Genomic DNA, 23,668 nt, shown 5'->3' with positions numbered 1-23,668 from the left:
AAAAAGAAAACATCAACATTGGTCCTACAGGAATACATTTGTTTGGTGATTTGTTCATTCACCACTGCTACTTGAAAAGGCCAAAGACATGTTACCATGTTATCGGTCAACATTCATGACTTACCGTCGATGTAGTATCGAATACCGCGGTGTATTTCGGTTGCGTCGTTGTCCGATGCATAGAGATGAGGGATATCGATCGACTGTACAAGAAATAACGATTTAATAGTTAATATTTCAAGGAGACATTCGGTGTTTAAAATACGTTAAGGCAATGAAATGAAAATGGAATCAAACTTTACAGATCCCTGCATGACATCACTATTATTTCAATAAAGCTTTTAGCACAACCTTGAGTGTAGACCTAATAATTTGCCTAATTTATAGATTAAATATGCCTCGGAAGGCACAATTTCACGTTCGAAATTTCATCCCCAAACCTGCTCCTTTTTAAACTCCTGGGTGTGCCCGTGTAACCAGGGAGTTGAAAATCTCCCTGGTGTAACATATTACCTCCTGCACTATAACTCGAATCACAATTTTCGGCGAAACCCCTGTGACGTAATACATGAATAAGGTAACCTGTCAACTTAGAAAAAGAGTTGACTGGAAGATTGTGGTATATCTAATTATGTGACGTCACAATCGATAGACGTTTCAGTGACACAACACTTTGAATTTGAAACCAAACTGGGTATCTTTGTTATCCATTGTGTGTTTACCATCATTCAGTCTAGCATAGTTTCTTCTCTGGAATTTTATCAAACAGCTTATAAATACTAGAGAAAAGACACAAATAGAGAGTTCTGCATTATATCATTTTTATCATTTCATTTTAGGTCAGATAAGTCTTTTATTACGTAAGACATAACAAACACAGTATAGGAAGAACTAGAAGCGTAAAAGTGAAAGGAAGTGAACTAAAAACCCTTGCGGGCTTGACAAGTAGACCACTCCCATGATAAGAAAACAAAAGTTAACACAAGTAAGAGAGTAAAGAATAATAACCCAACCCATTCCACATTCTTCCACCTCAACCCCCCCCCCCCCCTCATCCAAAGTAAAGAATAGAAAGTAAAAGGAATAAACTTGAAATTATAACTTATATAATTACCTCTAAATTACAGTCTGTTCCAAAATCTTCAATGACTTCAAAAGACAAGTCAGTATTGTCGAATACAGGATCGTTGTCATTTAAATCATTCACAGTAACTCGGAGGTTCTTTGAAACGCTTAGAGAAGGAGACCCATTGTCTGACGCCTAGAAGACAAAAGGTAGCATGTTTATTAATTACAAAGAAAAAATATAAAAAATAAAAGTATATTCATTCATTTCTAAAATGTCTTTATATAATCAAAACTCCTTAAATTTGAAATTATTTCAAAACGTGGTGAACGGTACGAGAGAAGATTCCTTTCTTTGTCTTTTAAGGCGAACTATACAATGTTTTAAACCTTGAAAACTACGGTAGCTTTTACTGGACACTGCACCTTCCGCCCCCCCCCCTCCCCACCACCTTTATTTTCAACCCACTTGAGGTTTAGAGGCTAATCACGCGTATTTCAGAGTCTGCTTTATTTTCTGAGATTTTGAAAGATTTTTTTGAGAATCAAAGTTTGTAAAATGTCGAGTAAAATATGGATAAGAATTCCTACTACAAAAGTGATTGTATACTCTTTATAAATTCCCTGTCTAACTGAAACTTGGTTTCCAGGATACTTTTCCTAGGATCAATGAAAAATAATCCTAATTTTTTTTTCATAAACCTTAAAAAACTACGGTAGCTTTTACTGAACAGTGCACATTCAACCACTCCCCTCTCCCTTTTTTCAACCCACTTTTTTTTTAAATCCTGTCCAATAACGCGTCATTTCGAGTCTTCTTCCATTTCTGACATTTTGAAGGTGTTTTGTTTCGTCTGATAATCCAAGTTGTAAGAAAGTCGAGTAAAAAAAATTCTTACTACAATAGTGATTGTGTACTCCTCGTTAACTTCTCTGTCTAACCCCGGTGAACTGGTTTCCAGCGTACCCTTACTAGGATCGATGAAAAATAAACCTAAGAAGAAGAAAAAATATACATATATAAACAAAATGAGAGTAAAATGATCAATATACTGAATTAATTCAAGATTGCATGCAGAGGTCATTTAAATATGAAGTTTCCTACTATTCACCTCACCTCACCTCACCTCAAAAAAACAAAAAAACACCTTCCTTTTCCACCGGCCTAGATAGTGTGAATATTCAAACAAATTTAGGAAGGGATGAGGGAAGGGTAGGGGGAAGGTTGAGAGAGGGACGAGACTGAGGACAGGATCTTTACCATTATTTCATAACTCTTGAAGGGATACGGCAAGTACCAATCATCTCTATGCATACTAGCTTGCCAGATAATACCCAACATAATCATTGCTATACATATACCATTGTGATCCTCTTCAATACTGTATCTGAGAACGTTGAACTCTTCATCAAAATCAACCGCCTGGATGACGCAGAGTGACGTCACAGTGTTCTCATCTACATTTAATCCCTCACAGTCATCGTCAACGAACTCGGGTGTCTCGTTTACATCAAGAACATTTATCGTAACCTGATGTAAAGACGAAGAAGCAATTATAACGTCAGATATGAACTAGCAAATAGTTATTGTGTATCAATCTGGACTGAAGAAGGGGACGGGTGAGGGGTTGGGTGGTCAGGGGCATACATCAACGGGCACAGGGGTCAATTATGGGCACCAGGCAAATGCGGAGGAGCTCAGGAAACTATGGTATAACTAATAATAAAAGAAAGTAGGAATTGCGCCAAGTGACATAATTATCCCCTGGGCCCGCCCTGGCTCTCGACGTTTCTGCGTGTATTATAACTAAATGGGAAAAGACATAGTGGATAAATGTGTATTTGTTGTGTGTAGACAGGTAAGTCAGAACTCTTATGGTTTAATGGTTATATTAGAGGTAAACAGCTTAGGTAAGGTACGTAAGATAATTGATTGATTTCTGTTAAAATACCAAAATTATTAATATTAAAATCACGGTCTTCAAGGGTGCAGGACAAATAATTTTCATTATTTCTATCATATAATATTAATTACTTAATAAGTGTAACATAGTTATAAAATAAGGACTTTAATATAAACTACATGACGATAACCGTAATAAACATTCACAGTTTCAAATATGCTAAATAACGTTAATTATTTTTTTTTTTTTTTATAGTTGTAGCTGCAGCCTTACGTTTGCCAAACCATCGAGTTGTGGTCTGCCGCCATCACTTGCAAGGATCACTACGGTAATTGTGTCTGCTAGTTCTCTGTCCGCTAAAACCGACATCGTCACATCGCCCTGTAAAAACAAACACAGTAATATACATGGGCGGCGATCATGGGGGGACGGGGGGGGGGGACATGTCCCCCCAATATTTTAGGTGGGGGATATAGTATCTAATATCCCCCCCCCAATATTTGGTGGCATAGTTTTTTTTTTGTGGCTATAAGAGCATATTTTTTATGATATCGCTAGTAATTTCAAAATAGAAAATGCTTAGATGCAACTTACAAGGCCTAGGAAGTGCCATTTCCAGCGTTCTGGGAGGCATTTTCGGCCAAAATTTTCTTTTACGCTTCGCGCCATCTCATGGTGGCGCCTGACGCTTAGATAGTTTGCCTACAAGCTTCGCCCCTCCTTTGGCAAATTCCTCGCTACGCGCCTGTCTAACCGAGTCACAATTTGTTACTACATATCACCAAAAAACGACACAGACTTTCACCGAGAGTAGTTTTTACTTATTTTCGAAATTAATTAGCTAGACGGACCATGGGCGGAGATCCTGGTGGGCACAGCGGGACGCGTCCCCACCAACTTTTTCAGTGGTGGGGACATGATATACCGCGTGTCCCCACCAATTTGTCTTGACCAAACGCTGCATTGCAAATTTCCCTGTATTGAACTTTGGCGCAGTTTGATCCAGCATTGTGCAAATGACATGCAGCAGTTCTCACTTTATTACATTTATCCACAGTTGTTAAATTTTGGAAGGAAATAGCATTTGCGGCGGTCTATAATAGTTTTCTGGGAGAGGACCCAGACCCATCGTATACAAAGTCTACTTGGATTATTTGTCCCCTGATTTTTTTTCTGCAGACGCCCATGTGTTTCCCCCAACTTAAATTTCTAAGCCATGAGATCTCAAATTTAAGGAGGTTTTGGAGCATTATTGGGTCTGGGAAGTGTTATTTCTGGCGATCTGGGAGGTATATTTGCCAAAAAAATTCTTGCACGCTACGCGCGAACCAATGGTCGGGCTCCGCTTAGATAGTATCAGAGAACAGATACGCGCTCCATCATTATCCAAGACTGATCTGCGCCCATGAGACGGACCGCATCCGTAATAAAAGTTGGTATATATACAAAATATCACGAAGCGCACGAACAATTTTGGGGATGTAGTTGCTACGTGCCTGCACCCAAGCAAATGTCCCCCCCCCCCCATGGCCAATATTTGAAACAAATCGCCGCCCCTGGTAATATATACCGATTCGTTAATGAATCCCACAAAGACTCTAAAATGACTAAACTATACCATTTTGGTGACCTTACCAGAACCAAACTACATAGCTGAACATCGAAGAAAATTCTCCTTAAATATCGATAAATTTAAGAAAATGAAATCGTCTCCATGAATGGTTTACAATTTCTAATTATGCTATGATTCTTGCATTTGTGTTTATATTCACACTGTTTTTTCCCCATAACTATATTGTACCATAAAGTGAATAGATAATTAGTTTTGTGATATGAAATGGTGCGAGTATAGCAGAAAACAAAGTTTTAGGACCACTGAGAGATGTTGTAAAAAGTTATAAAAAATAAAAAAAAAGATTCATTGTTTTGGAAACTTCCATAATTGTTCAAGAATGTTGTTCATCTTTTGGGGAAGTGTTTGGGAGAAGAGAGAGGGAAAGGGGATGAGTAGGGTTAGGGTGAGGATTAGGAGGCAAGAGGATGTCCAAAAATACAGGTTGGCTTATTCTAAGTTTTCAAACATACTGTTACACTGTCGATACTTGTTCCAAGGGGTGCATTGATAATCTGGTAGGAGATAATCTCATTGTTAGGTGCTGATGCATCGTCGTCTTCGGCTGTGACCTAAAAACAATAGAAACACAATGGTTTAATAAAGCATTAATGACAACAAGATAAAATAGTATGAGCTTTAGAGAACTAAACTTGAGATGAGTAAATAATTAAAATTGTCATATGTGAATTGTCATATCTGATATGACATTTAATTGTCATAAGGTAACATTGGTAAGGATTGTAACGACTCGATCATTAGTTAAAGTATTTATGTGCTTATGGATACCTTAATCTAGTGATTTACAATATAAGGTGTAGAAATTGCCTTACTTTAAACGTAAAAGGTGTTGGGTCATTCTCCGGTACAGCCAAATCATCACTGGGGACAAAAATAGGAGCGTTATCATTCAAATCTATGATCGTCACTTCCAGCTTCCCTGTGTCCGTCTGAATAAAGCAAAGAGATTATAACACTAACGAGGACACACGTGACATCACAAGAATAAAACAAACAATTGCTGGTTAAAGCTTCGAGTTGAACCAGAATTACAGTTGTTACTCCTTATTTATTTCAATATAAAGTCTGAGTAAATAAAAATAAATTGTGTAATTTATACTAGACTTGCAGACTCGCTTGTACGAGATACACAATATGTTGGCTGCAGCTACTACAGCTAGGTAAGCATGGTGGGAGGGGGAATGGGAGGAGCCGACGAAGACGAGGAGGAAGGGGGTGTGTTATGGAGGAGAAAAGGTGGGTTAAGGAGGAGGAAGGGGTGGGTCATGGATGAGGAAGGGGGATGGGCTATTGATGTGGAAGGGGGATGGGTTATGGAGGAAGAAAGGGGTGGGTTATGGAGGAGAAAGGGGTGGGTTATGGAGGTGGAAGGGGGTGGGTTATGGAGGAGGAAGAAGGTGGGTTATGGAGGAGGAAGAGTGTGGGTTATGGAGGAGGAAGTGGATGGGTAATGGGAGAGGAATGGGAATGGGTTATGGAGGAGGAAGGGGTGGGTTATGGAGGAGGAAGGGGAGGGTTACGGAGGTGGAAGGGGAATGGGTTATAGAGGAGAAAGGGGATGGGTTATTGATATGGAAGGGGCGTTGTCTGTAACAAGGTAATTGCTTGAATATTCACATGCGACGATTTTTTCTTCTTCGTGATGCATGCCCACCGAGTCTAACACTATAAACTTCGATTAGCTGGTTATCACTGTTCATGTTAACTCCCTATAATCATACCCATCCCCATCTCTCACCACAGCCCCATCCCCTCCCAGCCCCATTCCCACCACTTTTCCGTTCTCTATCGTTTTATTTTATGCAATGAAGAATTCTATTCAGCAAAAGGATGTACCTAACTTATAAAACGTTACGTAATTTGACGACAGTCAGTGTTTCATTTTATGAAAACCCAACTTGTCTGTGTGAATTGATTAAGTTATACCATGGAAGCGTCTTTGCTTTCTCGTACGGTGATAGTGATCGCCAACGAAGACACTATCTCTGCGTCCAGCTCATCAGTCACAGTAATCATACCGCTGTTAAAATAAGGATTGAAATGATTCAGAAGTCTATGGCAAATATATTTCAGAAAGAAATATATATTTCAGAGAGAAATATATATTTCAGAAAGAAATTATATATTTCAGAAAGAAATATATATTTGGAAAGAAGTACATGTTTCAGAAAGAAATACAGGGCTTCTTTACCCTTGTAGAAATACGTTTCACATGAATCGTTACAATGTGGTAAGTGATGTATAAAGCTCGCTATTAAATTTTAAGATCCACCATTTGCAGTAAACTAAGCCAACCGATTGAAACATTGGGATATAGGTAAGGAGAGATGAAATGGTGGTAAACTGAGATAAAATAAATATTAGACTGTTGAAGATAGTGTGTACTAAATACATGTCACTACATTATTTTCATATAACTATTGGCATATATAAAGGGGTATTCAAGCTTACAATCATAGAAATAATAACGTGGACAAAGGATGGGATTGAGTGGGGGCGGGCGGTTAGTGACGTACCGTCGGTTATGTTTGACTATCGATTCATTTTCCGTTCAATACTTTTTATGTTGCTAGTGATAATGGGGCGGTGTGGAGTCGAGACAGCTGATGGGATAGGGTGGGGTGGAGGGGGGGGGGGGTGGGACCTGTTTGATCTCTGGAACTGTAAGTTATCTCTCTGATAGATATTTTACCCGAAACAAGTATTTCATGGATTCTTACTTGTTGTCAATATCAAGTACTGCACTCCCTGATAATGAAAATAGATAATCCTTTGATTGCGTACCGTCTCTGTCTGTTACCTACGGGAAAGAAAATATATCAAGGTAGTTCCGCGAAATAAATGAATTGTGTATAAAAAATTAACACAAGTTGTCACAGAAAGTTTGTTTCAAAATAAGGTTTTGTCGAACAGTGAAATAAGAAGTACAAGTCTTCAACAACACTTCTACTTACAAAAAAAAAAAAAAAAAGACGCCGTGGAATATTTTATTGTTTCTTCAATGAACTGAAGTTATTAGTAGGTTATACATCAAATCGTTGACATTATGTGAAAAAGAGGTTACAATCCACCGTGTTCGCTTGAATTAAATACTCCTTGAACGAATGTGAGTGATCTTCAGGGGAGTTAGCTACATTTTATAGAATGTCACGGAACCAGTTGATTTAGCTATATAAATACCTTCGACAGTGAAATTAAAATGATTTTTTTTAAACGCGTTCAAGATCTTCACCTCCAGTACAACCCCTTTCCGAAGAAATACATTTCTAAAAAATGGGTCACCCTTTTAATTTACTTCAATATTTTATCAATAATTCAATTTATCTTACCAAGGCATTGAAGATAACTGTATCGAGAGGGGTATTTTCAAGGACCGTCAAATTTGCAGGAATTCCCTGGAGCTCAGGAGGATATTCATCCTCATCTTTTATGGAAACGCTCAATGTAGTATATGCAAATCTGATGACGAAATCGAAATGAGGTAGCCGTGAGTTTCAAAATCATAACACAAGGTTGAATGTAGGTTCCAAATAAAAAGAGTAGGGGAGGGTTGGGGGGGGGGGAGAAGAAGAACTTGGAAGAAAGAAAAAACCTGAGCCGTGGAGTCGTAGGTTTTCGCTTTAGGCACCAAATATATGCAAAAGATGCTTATCTATAAGTAATCTTCTTCAATGCCAAAGAAAACGAGGAGACAAAAAAAAAACGCTGGAGATTTTCTGAGCGACTTTGAACCTTTAGCGTCACTGTGAATGTTTATAAATAGGCCTATTTTGCTTGTCGTTGGCATCTCTTACAGTAACACCCGATTCACACAGAGATATACAGTAACTACTGTTAATCTTAAAGTTTTGTACCAAAGTAAAAACTGGATCGCGTGCTATAAATCGGTAGCATGTGCTATTAGGATCACAGTAAGAAATGAGGATATGTGTTCCAACAAATCCAGTGTTAGGATTTGCTGGGATTACGAATATCCTCAGTTCTTACTGATATCCTTATTTTGTGAGCACAATCCAGTATTTACTGTGGTACAAAAGTTTAAGATTTACAGTAGTTACTGTATATCTCTGTGTGAATCGGCTGTAGGTAAACATAATTTGGATTTTATTAATTCCCCAAATTACCCATAACAGTGGTCTGCGGAGAAAGGTGTGTGTGTGAGGGTGGGAGGGAGGGGGGATCGGGGAGAAAGAATGGAACGTGGAGAGGGGAGACGTTCATGAGGCCATCTCAGCTTTTGATAATCTCACCTAGGGTAGCTCCATGTTACATCCTTAGCTTCAATTATTAACTCAAAGACGGGAGCTGTTCCCAATGCTTCGTAATCAATATTTTCTGTGACGTAGACATCTCCAGTGGTTTCGTTTATGCCGATGAATAGGTTTCCCTGTAACGATGCACCGGTAATCCTGTACTCTATCAGAGAGGTAGTATCCACCACGGAGACTATCTACAGCATAAAACATAATACAGATAAGAAAAAAAACATATAAAGATATGGAGAAAAATAGGAAAATCAGTATTTAAAATGACAGTTTTCCGGCGCCATTTTGTGAATGTGAAGGTCAATAAAACCAGAACCATTGGAAGTTAATTGAAATACACCAATTTTGTAACGAAAGGTAGGCCTTTTAGGTTTGCGACTGCCATGGAATAGCCTCACCGTCATGTGTTAATAATGTCTTTAACTATATATATTGTTTTCGCTAACTTCAATTCTATTTGAAAGATTTTGGCTAACATTGAATCGGAACTATTTGTGGTCATGGGCCTACAATTTCTGATATCCAAGACCCAACAGGAGAATGGTATGGAAACTTGTTCGTATAATGATAGGCAAACTAGAAAAAGAATTATCATTTTTTTAAGTATCGGTTGTGTTCGTGAAGTCAAGGTCAGAGGATAATTGCTTCGAGTCATTACTTAATACTTCATATAAATTCATCATAAATTAGCGGCGGATCCAGAATTTCATAAAACAGTAGTGCCATTGGCTCTGGGGTCGTCGAAGCCGACTCAAACAAAGGAGGGGGAAGGGGAGGGGAGTGTAGGACCATCCCCCAGAAGAAAACATAAAGACAACAAATGGTTCATTCTGAGGTTTATTTCGCCAAAAGATAAGTTTATTAAACGCAAGGTTGTGCTAATATCTGTTTTGTTGTGAGATTGAACAGGTTGGTGGAAGGGGAGGGGTACACACCCACCCTTCTTGTCCCGCGTCTGGTAATAGACAAGCACACTATATGGTGACAACGAAATGTTACTTATAACCCGAAACGATACGACGTTGCAGATATTTGACTTTAGCTCTGACTTACATCAGATATTACCGTTCCTCTCGGAGAATTTTCAAACACCTCAGCGAAGTAAGCAGTCTCGGTGAATCTTGGAATGTAAGGCAAAGTTGTTTCCTCTATGAAAGTCACCGAGACGGTGGCTTTGTTTCTACAGCCGGGCAAGGAATCATCGGAAACGGTTAACTAAAAGAAATTAAGAATAAACATGAGAATTGGAAATTAATAAAACACAGATGTGTCATGATTTAGCTATACATAGTTATGCTAAAAAAATGAAACAAAATCTTCTAAACTTAATTGAAACGAACGGTCAAGAACCTTCTTTATCACGTTCTTAAATTATCCTATTGTACTCCTCTTTTCACCCTGGTTTTGGTAAACTAGCATAAAATTTTATTCTCATAACATGTACTGTAACAATGAAGGTTATTGGCATGTCCAGTCAAGTTTCAATTAATTGAAGAAACTTTTGATTCCATTGGAAATATTTGAAATATATGCATCTGCGTACTAAAATAGCAAAAAATCTTTTGTACGACGATTTTTGTGTAGGCATGACAGTTATTAGTATTATTATTATTAGTATTAGATGGTAAGTAAATAAACAACAAACGAAACCCGTGTAGTATGAGTCATTCTCTGTTCAAACTTAGTTTACGTGAAAGATCCATCACGTGAGAGTAAACAAAATATATGTAGGCCTTTACATGTATATTTTTTCTTAAAGTCAGTCTAAAATTAATTATGGACACCAATGTTGGGTTACCTTAAATTCTACATCACCGGTAATCGCGGTATTATCAATCGCCGATAGCTTGAGAGTAGCTTCATTTTGAAAATTTCTGAAGTCAGCTTTAGTGAAGTACCTGCTCGAGGATACGTCACCGATAAACACCTACAATAATAAAACGAGTCAAAAGATAAACACATTTTATTCCTTGCCAATATCAGATGGTTACAATTTTCCCACTCGTGTAGGATTATCCCAGCAACCCACTAAAGCTGTATATAGAAATTGTAAGCATGCACACCACCTTCGGGCAGGGGATTTGCATCCCCTCACATTATCCACAGTCGGGTCACAGCGAAGTCTCGACCTGATACACTGTTACCCATACCCCGGACCACCTAGGTTACCACGATCCCCGTGACTACCCCCTTTCTTGTCAGGCCTGCCCCTCACCATGAACTTACTGAATCTTGATCCAAAACTTTCACAATTAAGGCGTTTCCTGTGGTTGATTCTGTCACTATATTATCTCCGCTGATGAAGTTCCCATCATACCTTGCGTGCTCAAAGTTCGGGCATTTGTTATTAGCATCAATAATAGTGACTGTCAAAGGACTTTGTGTTTTCCGATTTTGGTTGTCTGCTTGCTGAGCCTGTTAATGAAGAGGGAATGATTATAGTAAATACAAGTTCCCTGTTGAGATAGTAGACATATTCGCTTTACGATGATATGGACCTTACGTGATATGTTGTTACTCCCTCGCTAAATTTCCAAATCCTCAAAACAATGATCTTTTGTGTATGTTCTATTAGTCCACACAAACATGTACGTACCATGCATTGTGTACATGTCTGCAGCATGCACTCTGTGCACATCTTATACCAGCATGCTATCTTATTCAAGGTAATCGGCATGGGAGAGGATGGGAGGGGGACAATCCCCTAAAGAAAAACAATTGGGCTACATATACTCAATAGCTAATCTAGATTGAACTTGTTACAATAGAAGTGAGGAAATCGCATTACATTATTACCAGTCTTTCTCAAGATGAATGGTACAGCATACTACAGACATGCATACAATGCATTCATACAATGCATGCTACAGACATGCATACAATGCATGCTACAGACATGCATACAATGCATGCTACAGATATGCATACAATGCATGCTACAGACATGCATACAATGCATGCTACAGACATGCATACAATGCATGCTACAGTATGCATACAATGCATGCTACAGACATGCATACAATGCATGCTACCGTTTATATCATAAGAAGGGAATGTTGCATCGTATATCTACCTCTACAAGTAACCGGCAAGATTCGCCGCTTGGATCGTACGACAGTTCTGCTATAATGATTATTTCTGCCGTGACACTGTCAATCTGAAGACAGTTGATACAATTTGGACTAGCTTCATTGACTATAGAAAAGAAAAATGAGAGAGAAAAAATAAAATCAGGGTCTGGACCCCGAAACAACTTGATCCACTCTCAACACCACAGTCTCATTACATAGAAACCGTAACCCTATGATCAGGATAGTTTAGTTATACTAACCCTTTCTATCCAATCCTTTCCGAGAATACAACTTGAATAGCTGGAACTTCTCTTGAAGGAGTTTCTATTGAATACTGGACACACTGACGACTTTTAATCTTGCTTAAAGATAGATCCATATAGTTTAGATATGGAAATAACAGCTTGGTAGTTGGCTTTGGACATCGGGCTATTTCTTAGCCAAATCCAGCACCCACCCACCCCACCACTATAATATCTCCGTGCCCTGAAGCAACGGGTTATAGTTGTCGATTTGGACTCCTGTTCGATACGTCCCTTGCAATAGTTGTCATATTATTTGTCATAATTTCCTTTTAGTATTCGTATTGGACATCGGTATTAGAAAAGGTATATTATTCCTATAAAATTGGATTTGAGGTAGGTATTTGGGAGGGGGGGGGGGGGGGTGGAGGGTTGATACCTGATAAATTGTAATAGTTTCTAGTCACGATTGATGCGTAGAAAGAAATATTACTTTTACCAATCTTTCTTCCTTCACATCATGTATTGTTGCATGTTATAACAATTCAGTAAAGTATTGTTTACGTAAACATTCCTTCCTTTTACAGCTTCGTTCCAGACATGGTAAATTCTTACAACAATCAAACTAAGTTTCTTTACAAACCGTTTTTAAGACTGTATACCATTGGCACATCTAAGCCTCTATCTCCGTCTGATGCTTGTATCACCGGACTGACGATTAACCGTTCATTGACGATTGTTTCCAGCACCGTGGCGGTATAACTACCAGAGTGAAAGAAGGGGAACTCATCGTCAGCGTCTAGCACGGTTATCGTTAGTTTGGCGGTAGTCATTCGATCTCTATCTCCACTGCTACCACAGCCTTCCTGTAAGAATGAATGTCACGATTGTATATACCGATGCAATCACAGTTTGGCATATACCGAACATCGAACATCGAACACCGAACAATGTGTTGAGCAAGGCTGGTGGCATGAATTGAGCAAACTGTAAATATACGTGTTGCTATATAAATAACCACAACAACCATACTCAGGGGCGGATGCAGGATTTTTGACAGGGGGGGTCTGACTGGTCCAGCCGCGCCTGATCGAAAGACTATCTAAGCGGAGCGCCACCATCGGTTGGCGCGGAGCGTACCAGAACATTTTTGGCTTTACAAACCCCCCCAGATGGCCGGAAACGGCACTTCCCGAGTATTCTAAGCTGCATGTACCTAGCCTGAAAATATGGATCTCATGTCTGCAATTTCTCAAGTGATCAGAAAAAACAATCTATGAAATATGGTAATACATATCAGATGAGTTGAGATGATACAAAAATCATAATGCCTTTAGCCACCAATCCCCCTCCCGTTCCGTCACCACTGTTTGATGCAGGGCCGGATCCAGGATTCTGGAAGGGTGAGGGGTTTGGCCTCCAGTGATCCTAGGGTCTAAGGGGAGTGGGTTTTCCTCTATCCATTGTGAAATTCTTGCATATTTAAGTACGACAGGGAATCCCCTTCAATTTAGCCATTCAAAGCACCTACAAAAACTCACTCGAAATGTATCTGCATCAGTACGAGTTAGCTAGTTTTATTGATGATCTATTCATGGTAGATTGGAGAGAGCAAACGCTGTGGATGTTTCTCAATGAACTTTCGGACCACTTCGTCAGTGTCGATAGGAGTGTAATATTATGTGTTCATGAGAACAAGAGCTGTGAGACGTTCCTTGCCCATTGTTGATCGGAGAACAGTTTTATGCCTTCTCACCGCAGAAAACGATCTCTCATGAAGAATTCGTCGGCGCATCCTATGCAGCCTACCGCTCTGCCACCTCACCGCCCAAAACAATTCGAACACCACCTCAAGTTTGAAACTTTTCGGTCTAAAAATTGAGATTTTTAGGCATTTTTTGCACGTGTAGCACGCGTGCACACTATAGTTCATTTGACGGAAAAGACACACCTGGCTGACTTGTAAGGATAACCGCCCTTCTGACGTCCTACATGTTTAAAATTGGCGTTTAATTTAATTATTTTCTCTCTCTCTCTTTTTTACTCTCTCTTTTTTTCTCTTTTTTTTTGGCCAAGAGCAGGGGGGGTCCGGACCCCCTGGACCCCCCCTGGATCCGCGCCTGATACTATACATTAAACTTACCCAAACAGCAATGGTGAGACTGTAACTGTTTTGTGTTTCATAATCAACAGCTGTCGAGTCCGTGACGATAACCTTAAAATCTTTCTCAGGTTGACAAGTTGTGAGACCGCCGGGAACATACGACATTGGTACCAGCCGAAATGGAACATTCTGTCAAGTAGGGAATTAAACAGAACGTTGAAGTTTACCTTTGTTTTCTTTATACTGCTATTCGAACATATTTTAGATAAATTAGGGGGAATTTATCAACATATGCATTTTAAAGGGATAGTGTCTAAAATTTGCTGAAATATTAAAAATATCCGATGTAGATTGTCCCCCTCACCCCCAATGAAAAGAAGAACATGATTACGACAGACGACAGGCGATGCAGGTGTCAACTATGACAATGACGATGGGATTTGATGTGATGTCACGTGATGAGCACGCGGATTCCGATGACTGCAAAGATTAAGATGACGATGGAAATGAAGATGACATAACAATAGCGACTACGATAATAATGACGATGTTGATGACAAGGTGAACATAATGACGACGAAGATGACGAAGTTGATGGAAATGAAGGTGATGCTGTTGATGACGGCAAATGTGAAGATGAAAACGATCATTGCGATGGTGAAGGAGATGCCGACGACGATGACGATGAAAATGACAATGGCAGAGAAAATGGCAATTACGATGGTGATAATGTTGGTGATGAGGATGTCGATAAAGATATGCAATTATGAATGAAAATTACCCAACTTGATCAGAATAATGCAAATGACAGTTTTGTAATTTAAAGGCCTAAGCTCTACCTCTTCTAAGATACCGTACGATAGGCTACCGGACTCATCAATGTCATACATCTCAATGGATGGTGACACTATCAAATCTTTGGAAGAAAACTGGATAGCAACCTGTATGTCATAAAGGAAGAAAATCACAATATAAATTTGTCGTCTCAATGACAAAAGAAAATAAAAGTCAGAGACTATAATTCCTCAACACTGTAAACAGTCAAGTGACGCATCTGCCAACAGGTGAAAGAAAAATCGTCATCAGACCCCGTCCGACCCTTTCAAATCAGTTGGGTGCTTTTAATATTAAAATAAAGTAAAATTACTAATAGTGTTTACAAATTAAACTAATAAAAGGGAAAAACTTACCTAAGTTTGGTTACAAGAACGTGTACTATTTGCAGATTTATAATAACACAGGAAGATATTGTCCGAAACATATGTTTGACATTCATAGTTAGGTTTTAAACAAGAGAAGCTTCTCCAAGAGACATCAAAGCAATTCGATGTTCCCTTTGGAAAAATGAAGGACGAGCTTGGTGGAAATGTAATTACCGTTATTATATTCCTGACCACACAGCCAAAAAAAAAATCTGAAAATAGTATCTATTTTATTTTACTCTCTGAGATACAGTTCCAAAGGAACAAGCTTGAATTCCTGATATCCCGCTATAGCCAGGCACCCGGTGAGGGGGGGGGGGAAGGGGATAACCTGTCATGCTCGTATCATCTGCACGGTTCTGTTACCAATGCAAGGGTGTTGCTCTGGGGGATAACACCCTTGCTTACAGGTAAGGTACAGTACACTCCAGGCCCAGGTAGAGTACAGTATACTACAAGCCTAGGTAGGGTACAGTATACTACAAGCCTAAGTAGGGTACAGTATACTACAAGCCTAGGTAGGGTACAGTATACTACAATCCTATGTAGGGTACAGTATACTACAAGCCTATGTAGGGTACACTATACTACAAGCCTAGGTAGGGTACAATATACCACAAGCCTAAGTAGGGTACAGTATACTACAAGCCTAGGTAGAGTACAGTATACTACAAGCCTTGGTAGGGTACACTATACTACAAGCCTAGGTAGGGTACAGTATACTACAAGCCTAAGTAGAGTACAGTATACTACAAGCCTATGTAGGGTACAGTATACTACAAGCCTAGGTAGGGTACACTATACTACAAGCCTAGGTAGGGTACACTATACGACAAGCCCAGGTAGGGCACAGTATACTACTTACCTAGGTAGGGTGCAGTATACTACAAGCCCAGGTAGGGTGCACTATACGACACGCCTAGGTAGGGTACAGTATAATACAGGCCCAGGTAGGGTGCAGTATACTACAAGCCCAGGTAGGGTACACTATACGACAAGCCCAGGTAGGGTACAGTATAATACAGGCCCAGGTAGGGTACAGTATACTACAAGCCTAGGTAGGGTACAGTATAATTCAGGCCCAGGTAGGGTACAGTATACTACAAGCCCAGGTAGGGTTCAGTATACTACATGCCCAGGTAGGGTACAGTATACTACAAGCCTAGGTAGGGTACAGTATAATACAGGCCTAGGTAGTGTACAGTATAATTCAGGCCCAGGTAGGGAACAGTATACTACAAGCCCAGGTAGGGTACAGTATAATACAGGCCTAGGTAGGGTACAGTATACTCCATGCCCAGGTAGGGTACAGTATACTACAGTATAATACAATGATTACTTGTCATTTAGCCTTTGAAGAAGATCCTGCCAGGATCGAAACGTCATGCCAACTTACTTTTACACGTAAATAAATGAACGAAGCGAAAGCTAAGCTTTACCTCTGTAACACTAGTGCTGTATTCACTGTTGGTTATTTGTGGAAGATTATCATTGATGTCTTTGACTTGGATAGCAAAGCACATCATCTTAAGAGACAAAAAAAGTAGAAGAAGAAACAACGATTTGTAACGTGTCAAGGGAGGTGAAATACGTACATATGTTTAGCCATATAATATAGCTACATCATTACCCGTTTAAATCTAGATAAACTGGGTTATACACGTTGAAGAGGAGGGTAGGGTGTGAGGTTATGTAGGGAACATTGTAATTCTTACCATGTATTTCTATATAGCCCCACGCAGATAGAATGATTGAGTTAGTATGTTATATGCCATTACACATCATTAAACAACAGTATAAAAGCTAGACGAGAGAGACGGCTACTAATTGTTATATATTGTAGGTGATACCTGAGGCTGGACTTGGAGGGTAAGATGAAGGGGGTGGGGGGGGGAGACATGAGGGGTGATGATATTTCTATGGGATAGCGCAAGGCCAACCACCTAGTGTATGAAATAAACTGATCACTTATCTTTTACCCTACGTTATTCTTAACATGTTTTTTTAATGTTAAGAACCATAATGGCTCAAGTAAGAATGTGGTGTTGTCACGTGACTTACATCGGCACTCTGATCGGAATTACATCCGATTGCTCCGTACAATAGCTCAAGACGCTGAGGGGAGAAGAATCCGCAAGAAATTGTATGTATAACGGTAAACCGTGTACATATATTGCCATTACGTAAAACTCACGTGGTAACCAGTGTAAATGACGTATGGCCAACTTGTCACGTGCTTTGTCATTGTACAGTGCACTTCCCTTCCCTTACATCGATATATGATCTCTTTATAGACTGACAGGGTCAACAAAAGTAACACTAGCATACAGTGGGCTACTTCCATATTACCTTACTACCTTAGTTCTTACTACTTTGTTTTCTTATATTTCTCTCAAATTGTTCTTCTTTTTATATAGCAGACATTTATTTAGTGAAAATTAGCAATAACCGCCAATAGGTCTATTTGCAAACTGTTAGACGTTGGGTTTAAATAATACGTTACAAAAACAGAAATAAATAAATATAAATGCCACAAAACCTAGTAAATGAAACTAAAATCATCGTGTGGTTTTTATTTATGCAAAAAAAGGAGTCACCAATTACGGATAGACGTATATAATATTTGAATATTTAAATGAGAATATATGCATATTCAGATTTAATCAATGGTAGACGATAAGTGCCATCGTACCTGTCCATTTGATAGTGATACATCACTATCCACTCTACCTTTCACAACAACTGAGTCTGTAGCTTGATCCAGCTTAAGATACCCATCCGCTACCGTGTCAAAGACTACTTTGATTCGCTGACACTGAACGTTTGCTTTGAAAACAGCAAAATCTAACATAATGGGATGAAAAGAGAAGAAAGATGCAAGAATATATTTTAATTAAAGAAAACAGCTGGTGCGGAACTGGTGTGTGTGTGGGGGGGGGGGGAGGGGCTTAAATTGAGGCTGTTCTTAAAATAATCTAGGAATACGGTTGTGGGCTAGGTACGTTACAGTTATAGTTAGGACTTGTAACACCAAAGAAAAGGCAGTAGAAATCTTTTACTATATTTGTAAAAATATTGAACTATTCATTCTGACAATTTACTTTTCAGTCTAATGATTCAAATTAATCATAGAACATTATTAGATTGATAACTCAGATTAATCATTTCGTTCAACCGAAGCGAGAGAGTGTAATTTCAGTAAAACGTTGGACGTCATCAAACATTCATTACTAATCTTATATAGCCTATTTTTCTTGACATACACACATATTTGTTATGACGTGAAAGACATCGATTTGTAAGTCTGTTAAATGAAGGTTACGCGTTCCATTTCCACAATAGGGGGTGGTTAAACAAATGACGTCATAAGTTATTTTGCAGTTTCTGATTCTTATTTGGGCACACGTATACCGTGTATAGACCTACTGTAAATATGACTGAACAAATATACCGGCCCTACATGAGTAATACAATATTTATTATGACTCACAGTCCAGCATATTTGCTATTAACAATTATGAAGAGTAGTAAATTATTATCATTTTACGCGTCAACAAAACAAACATAAAAATTCAATCACACCTGTTGGTTCTTCTTCAAACATTTCAAATAAGCAGTAGACCGGAAGTACCCGCCCTCCACTGTTAGCACACGGCACGGTACAACCGTCTGTAACTGTGAGAGAATGCATAAGAAAGGTAAGCGAGAGAGAGAGAGGAATGAAATAAACATGATATCCTCACTTTAAGCCAGGGTTTCCCTAACTTTATCCCCCCACGAACCCCCTGTGGATGTCAGAGTTGTCCAAGAACCCCCAACTTTTCGAGACACGATCTGAGTCATTATTATACTATAATACGCATAACAGTGCTTCGTAAAGGATCAAGTTCATAGTGTAATATTGTAATGGAAAAAACAACAAGAGATGAACAAATATTGCGGCCTGTGTCTGTTTCATAATTCAGTTATTTATCACATGCACGGTACGGTACTACTATGGCAACATTTGCGTATGGAACGCGAAAAGTGATGTCGATAGGTACGACTTTTGTACATTACTAAATTATATGATATATCAGATTTTAGTTCAACAAAAGGTACTCTAGATTTGACTTTCAGAAACGTCTCACAAACCCCCTGGGATGGACTCACGCACCCCCCTGGGGGTTCATGCACCCCAGTTAGGGAACCTCTGCTTTAAGTGAAACATTGCCGAATGCTCTAACCGTTGAGATGTCCGTCTTTTGGGTATATGACGTCATCACTTCTGTTTTTTAGTACGTTCGATGAAGTCTAAACACCAGTCAGTCACGCAAATGTAAAGTGTTAGATGTGCAGGCCGCACAACGTGACTTAGACATGTGCATGATACGTCATTGTAAAGCGTTATAATATACCTTAAATTACTGTTCTCGATTAAACGATGGAAAGTGAGAACTCCCACACTTCACCTTTAACTTGCATTTGTCTTTTTCATGAAATCATTTTGTAGTATTGAAAATTCTTGTTGAGAAAAATTAGCATAGAGAAAGGTAGCATATATGTTAGCATAAATGTTATTTATGTTAGCATAATGTTAGCATATATATAGTTGAGAAAGTTAGCATATGTTCAGGTTATCGAATATGAGGTTTTATTCTTGCAACCTGTTATAAAAGATACAGAACAGTGTAAACTGTGAACATTAATGTGTCTTATGTCGTACCTTTAAACTATTTGTAAGATTACATGAACTATGAATATCACACCAATAATAGTAAACACAAGATTAGCAATCATTCAAAATCATATAAAAAAAAACGACCAAAACAAAAGTATAAAGGAAAGAGGAAAATATAAAAATGGCAAAGATTGAAATGAGAAAGATTTTTAATATATTGACATTGTCGAGGTACTGAGATTCATTATCTCGAGAAGTAAAAGAAATTGAAAGGATTAAAAAACACTTGGCACAGCCAATTTATTTAAACTTACCACCCCGGCAATAATCTGTGAAGGGCGAAAGACAAGTGAAATTAATCTATAACGTTTTCAGAGCGTTGCTTTAACCTTTAACTTAAGTTCGCCTTGGAATGCGGCCCCTTCAAGTGGCGAAACCGTATACGTGATATGGTTGGGGAATCAAACAACCCCCTCCCTGGCAGACAGATTAATACAAATGTACATTACATAAATATTTAACGTGTGTAACAGTAGAAACTTCTTTCAAAATTGTTTCAAGAGTTGCAAAATATGCATCATTGTTACCACAATTTCTCAAAGGCGAGGGACCAACCCTCTACTTAGACCCCTTCCCAGGACGACTTAATATCTTATCCCAGGTTCAAGAAATGCTTGTTTCGTCCCACTTCCCCTTAATTGGTTTTTATCCATCTTAAATTACTAATAACATTAACAACCGGACTATGTTAATAACGATATTAACAGAGAAGGAACATGGTGACGATGATAGTGACGATGGGCGTATTAGATTGACGACGGCGATGACGACGACGATGACTCTGACAATGATGACGAGGCTGACGATAAATATAACTATGAAGCTGACAATGACGACGACGACGATGAAGACGACTATGATGATGATGATGATGATGATGATGATGATGATGATGATGATGATGATGATGATGATGATGATGATGATGATGATGATGATGATGATGATGATGATGATGATGATGATGATGATGATGATGATGATGATGATGATGATGATGATGATGATGAAGACGACTATGATGATGATGATGATGATGATGATGATGATGATGATGATGTTGATGATGATGATGATGATGATGATGATGATGATGATGATGATGATGATGATGATGATGATGATGATGATGATGATGATGATGATGATGATGATGATGATGATGATGATGATGATGATGATGATGATGATGATGAAGATGATGTCGACGACGAGGAGGATTTTTAAGATGATGACGACGATGATAATGATGATGACGATGACGACGATGATGACGATGATGACGATGATGATTTATGGAGGTAATGATATTGGTGATAGTGATTTTAAAAAGAAACAACAAAAAAGCTGCGAAACTTACTCCTGCAAAAATCTATCAAAGACAAAAGTTGGGAGCAGAAAAGAAGAAAATAAATACTTTAAATTACTTCTGTAGGTTTAATTTGTTTGCTCTGCCTTAAGATGAAGGCTTTGGTTCACACACATGGAAGTATATAACGATATCACTTTGTGAAACAACATAAATAAGAACACGAATAAAAAAGACTGATTTTACACAACAGAATCTGGCACTTTCATAATCTGTTTTATAACAGTTAATAAATAAGCTGTGACACGTCCAGTAAAATCATGGACAATAAAAGAAAGTTTCTTAAGTTGAATGAAACCAATAGCCTAACTTTAAGCTTGAAATTCAAGCCCAAAGAGCTTCTAATATTTATATTTTAGCATATTTAATCAAACTCGATTGGGCTATACATGCATGGGCGACAGAAGAGGGTTCAACGAGGGGGGGGGGGGGCAACAAACCCGAGTGGTAGTTGGACATATGACTTTAATTTGAGTGAAAACAAAACTAAAGTACCTCAAAGCTCTATGCATCCCGTACCACAAATTCTATAGTTATATAAATATGATTTTTTTTCAATAATAAGGCACTTTTTAATTATAATTTTATTTCGCTTTCTTTTCAACTTGAGGGCACGTTTTAAATAACAAAAGGGTTCATTTTTAATAAAAGTAATGGTAATTAGAGGGAATATTTCACAAAAAGTGTGTTACTTTGTATTTATGAATAGGAACACCTTACAGGATTTAAAAAAACGAACATGGGAAAAGGGAGGGGAAAGACTCGGGCCTCTTGTACTCCCCTTCTCCGCCGCCCCTAATACTACTCAAATTAATGTATCTGTACTATTTACAAAAGATACTTGAAACGTGCGTTGATATTTATCACCATAATCTGATGATGCGATTCCCGACCGTAGAAGGAACTAGATAAGGTATATTAGTACTTAGTCCACCAAATTCGTACTCAAGGATTGGATGAAATTGAGGTTTAAGAATTGTGTGAGGATTTATACTACTCACTAAATGGGAGAAGAAGCATAGTTTATGTACGTAAATGTTTTTTTTTATGAGTGGTGGGCTCGATTTGTTGAGGTTATGGAATGCCGGACTGGGGAGAACCCCCCCCCCCATGGGTACAGGCATCCCATATAATATATACTTTAAGACGACATTAAAAAATGTACAGTAAGAAATACCTTGAGACTGCACCTTCGTCAAAATCATCAAAATGATGTATCCAAATAGCAACTTCTGAGAGGCAGATAAACTGAATACAGGAGCATTTGACATCTAAATATTAGGAAGAAATATATTGACGATGACATTTTAAACAAATTGATGAAAAGTCACTGATTTCATCAATACTGAAGTTGAAATGAAAACCTATAAATTAAATACTACACGGAAAAGACTTAATTTGGAAATATAACAATCTCTGCATTTCATAGGCCTATATTATAGGCTTATATATTTAAAAATCGTGTCATATTGACGAAGTATGAAAAATACAGGAAATAAACAAGTATTTACCTTCTTTCGTGATTGTTATTACTCCTTCCTCACAGAAAATATTCCAATATTCACAGAAAGAAAGATGAAGATATTTTATATAATTATCCCGGGTATTGTTTTGTAACAGTGTATGATTGTTACATACACAGAATAGACAACACGGTAACAAAGCGACAGTGCGCTAATTTTAAATGGCAGCTGCAGAATTAATGAATTATTGTGTCAGAAAAAGTATAGTCACGCCTTTTGTCACTATGAACAAACTATCCATAAGTATTTGGGCAAATGTTTAATTTAAAACTTCACTTTTTTTCGGGTTCGAAGCTTACACCGATTTATCATTGTATCAAAGTGACAAATTAGTAAAAAAAATTGCGTGTCATCTTTTTTCGAAGCTTTGTTTAATTAGAACAATCGAAACATCGATAAAACGAAAACTAAAAATACCGTGGGTTAAGAAAATCGAAATCGCGTCTTGAGGACAGGTTGGGTCTTGTTAGCATGATGGTTGTACTGTTAATAGACACTTGTCAGTATCTAGAGTTAAACTGTCATTGAAATAATTTTATCATTCGTGCATATGTAGCTTCGTATACT

The 23,668-nt window shown here is 38.3% G+C and overlaps 1 protein-coding gene across 1 annotated transcript; it reads right to left on the bottom strand.

The window, feature by feature from the left end:
* Positions 1–113: 113 nt before the first annotated feature.
* LOC139969271 (protocadherin-like wing polarity protein stan) lies at positions 114–21,576 on the bottom strand. The gene is made up of 24 exons (XM_071974186.1): positions 21,570–21,576; positions 20,464–20,478; positions 19,072–19,164; positions 18,182–18,333; positions 17,551–17,604; positions 16,929–17,015; positions 15,127–15,228; positions 14,327–14,476; positions 12,827–13,049; positions 11,944–12,065; positions 11,094–11,282; positions 10,666–10,794; positions 9,921–10,082; positions 8,853–9,052; positions 7,932–8,061; positions 7,323–7,402; positions 6,529–6,622; positions 5,415–5,531; positions 5,055–5,153; positions 3,243–3,350; positions 2,428–2,596; positions 1,965–2,059; positions 1,115–1,261; positions 114–203 (listed from the first exon to the last, which is right to left on the bottom strand). Exons 3-24 carry the CDS (start codon positions 19,091–19,093, stop codon positions 114–116), a joined length of 2,721 nt encoding a protein of 906 aa, XP_071830287.1. The 5' UTR covers positions 19,094–19,164; positions 20,464–20,478; positions 21,570–21,576.
* Positions 21,577–23,668: the final 2,092 nt, after the last annotated feature.

Source organism: Apostichopus japonicus, chromosome 6, assembly GCF_037975245.1.
Source record: "Apostichopus japonicus isolate 1M-3 chromosome 6, ASM3797524v1, whole genome shotgun sequence".
NCBI classification, from domain to species: Eukaryota; Metazoa; Echinodermata; class Holothuroidea; order Aspidochirotida; family Stichopodidae; genus Apostichopus; species Apostichopus japonicus.
This window is presented reverse-complemented; position numbering and strand designations above follow the sequence as displayed.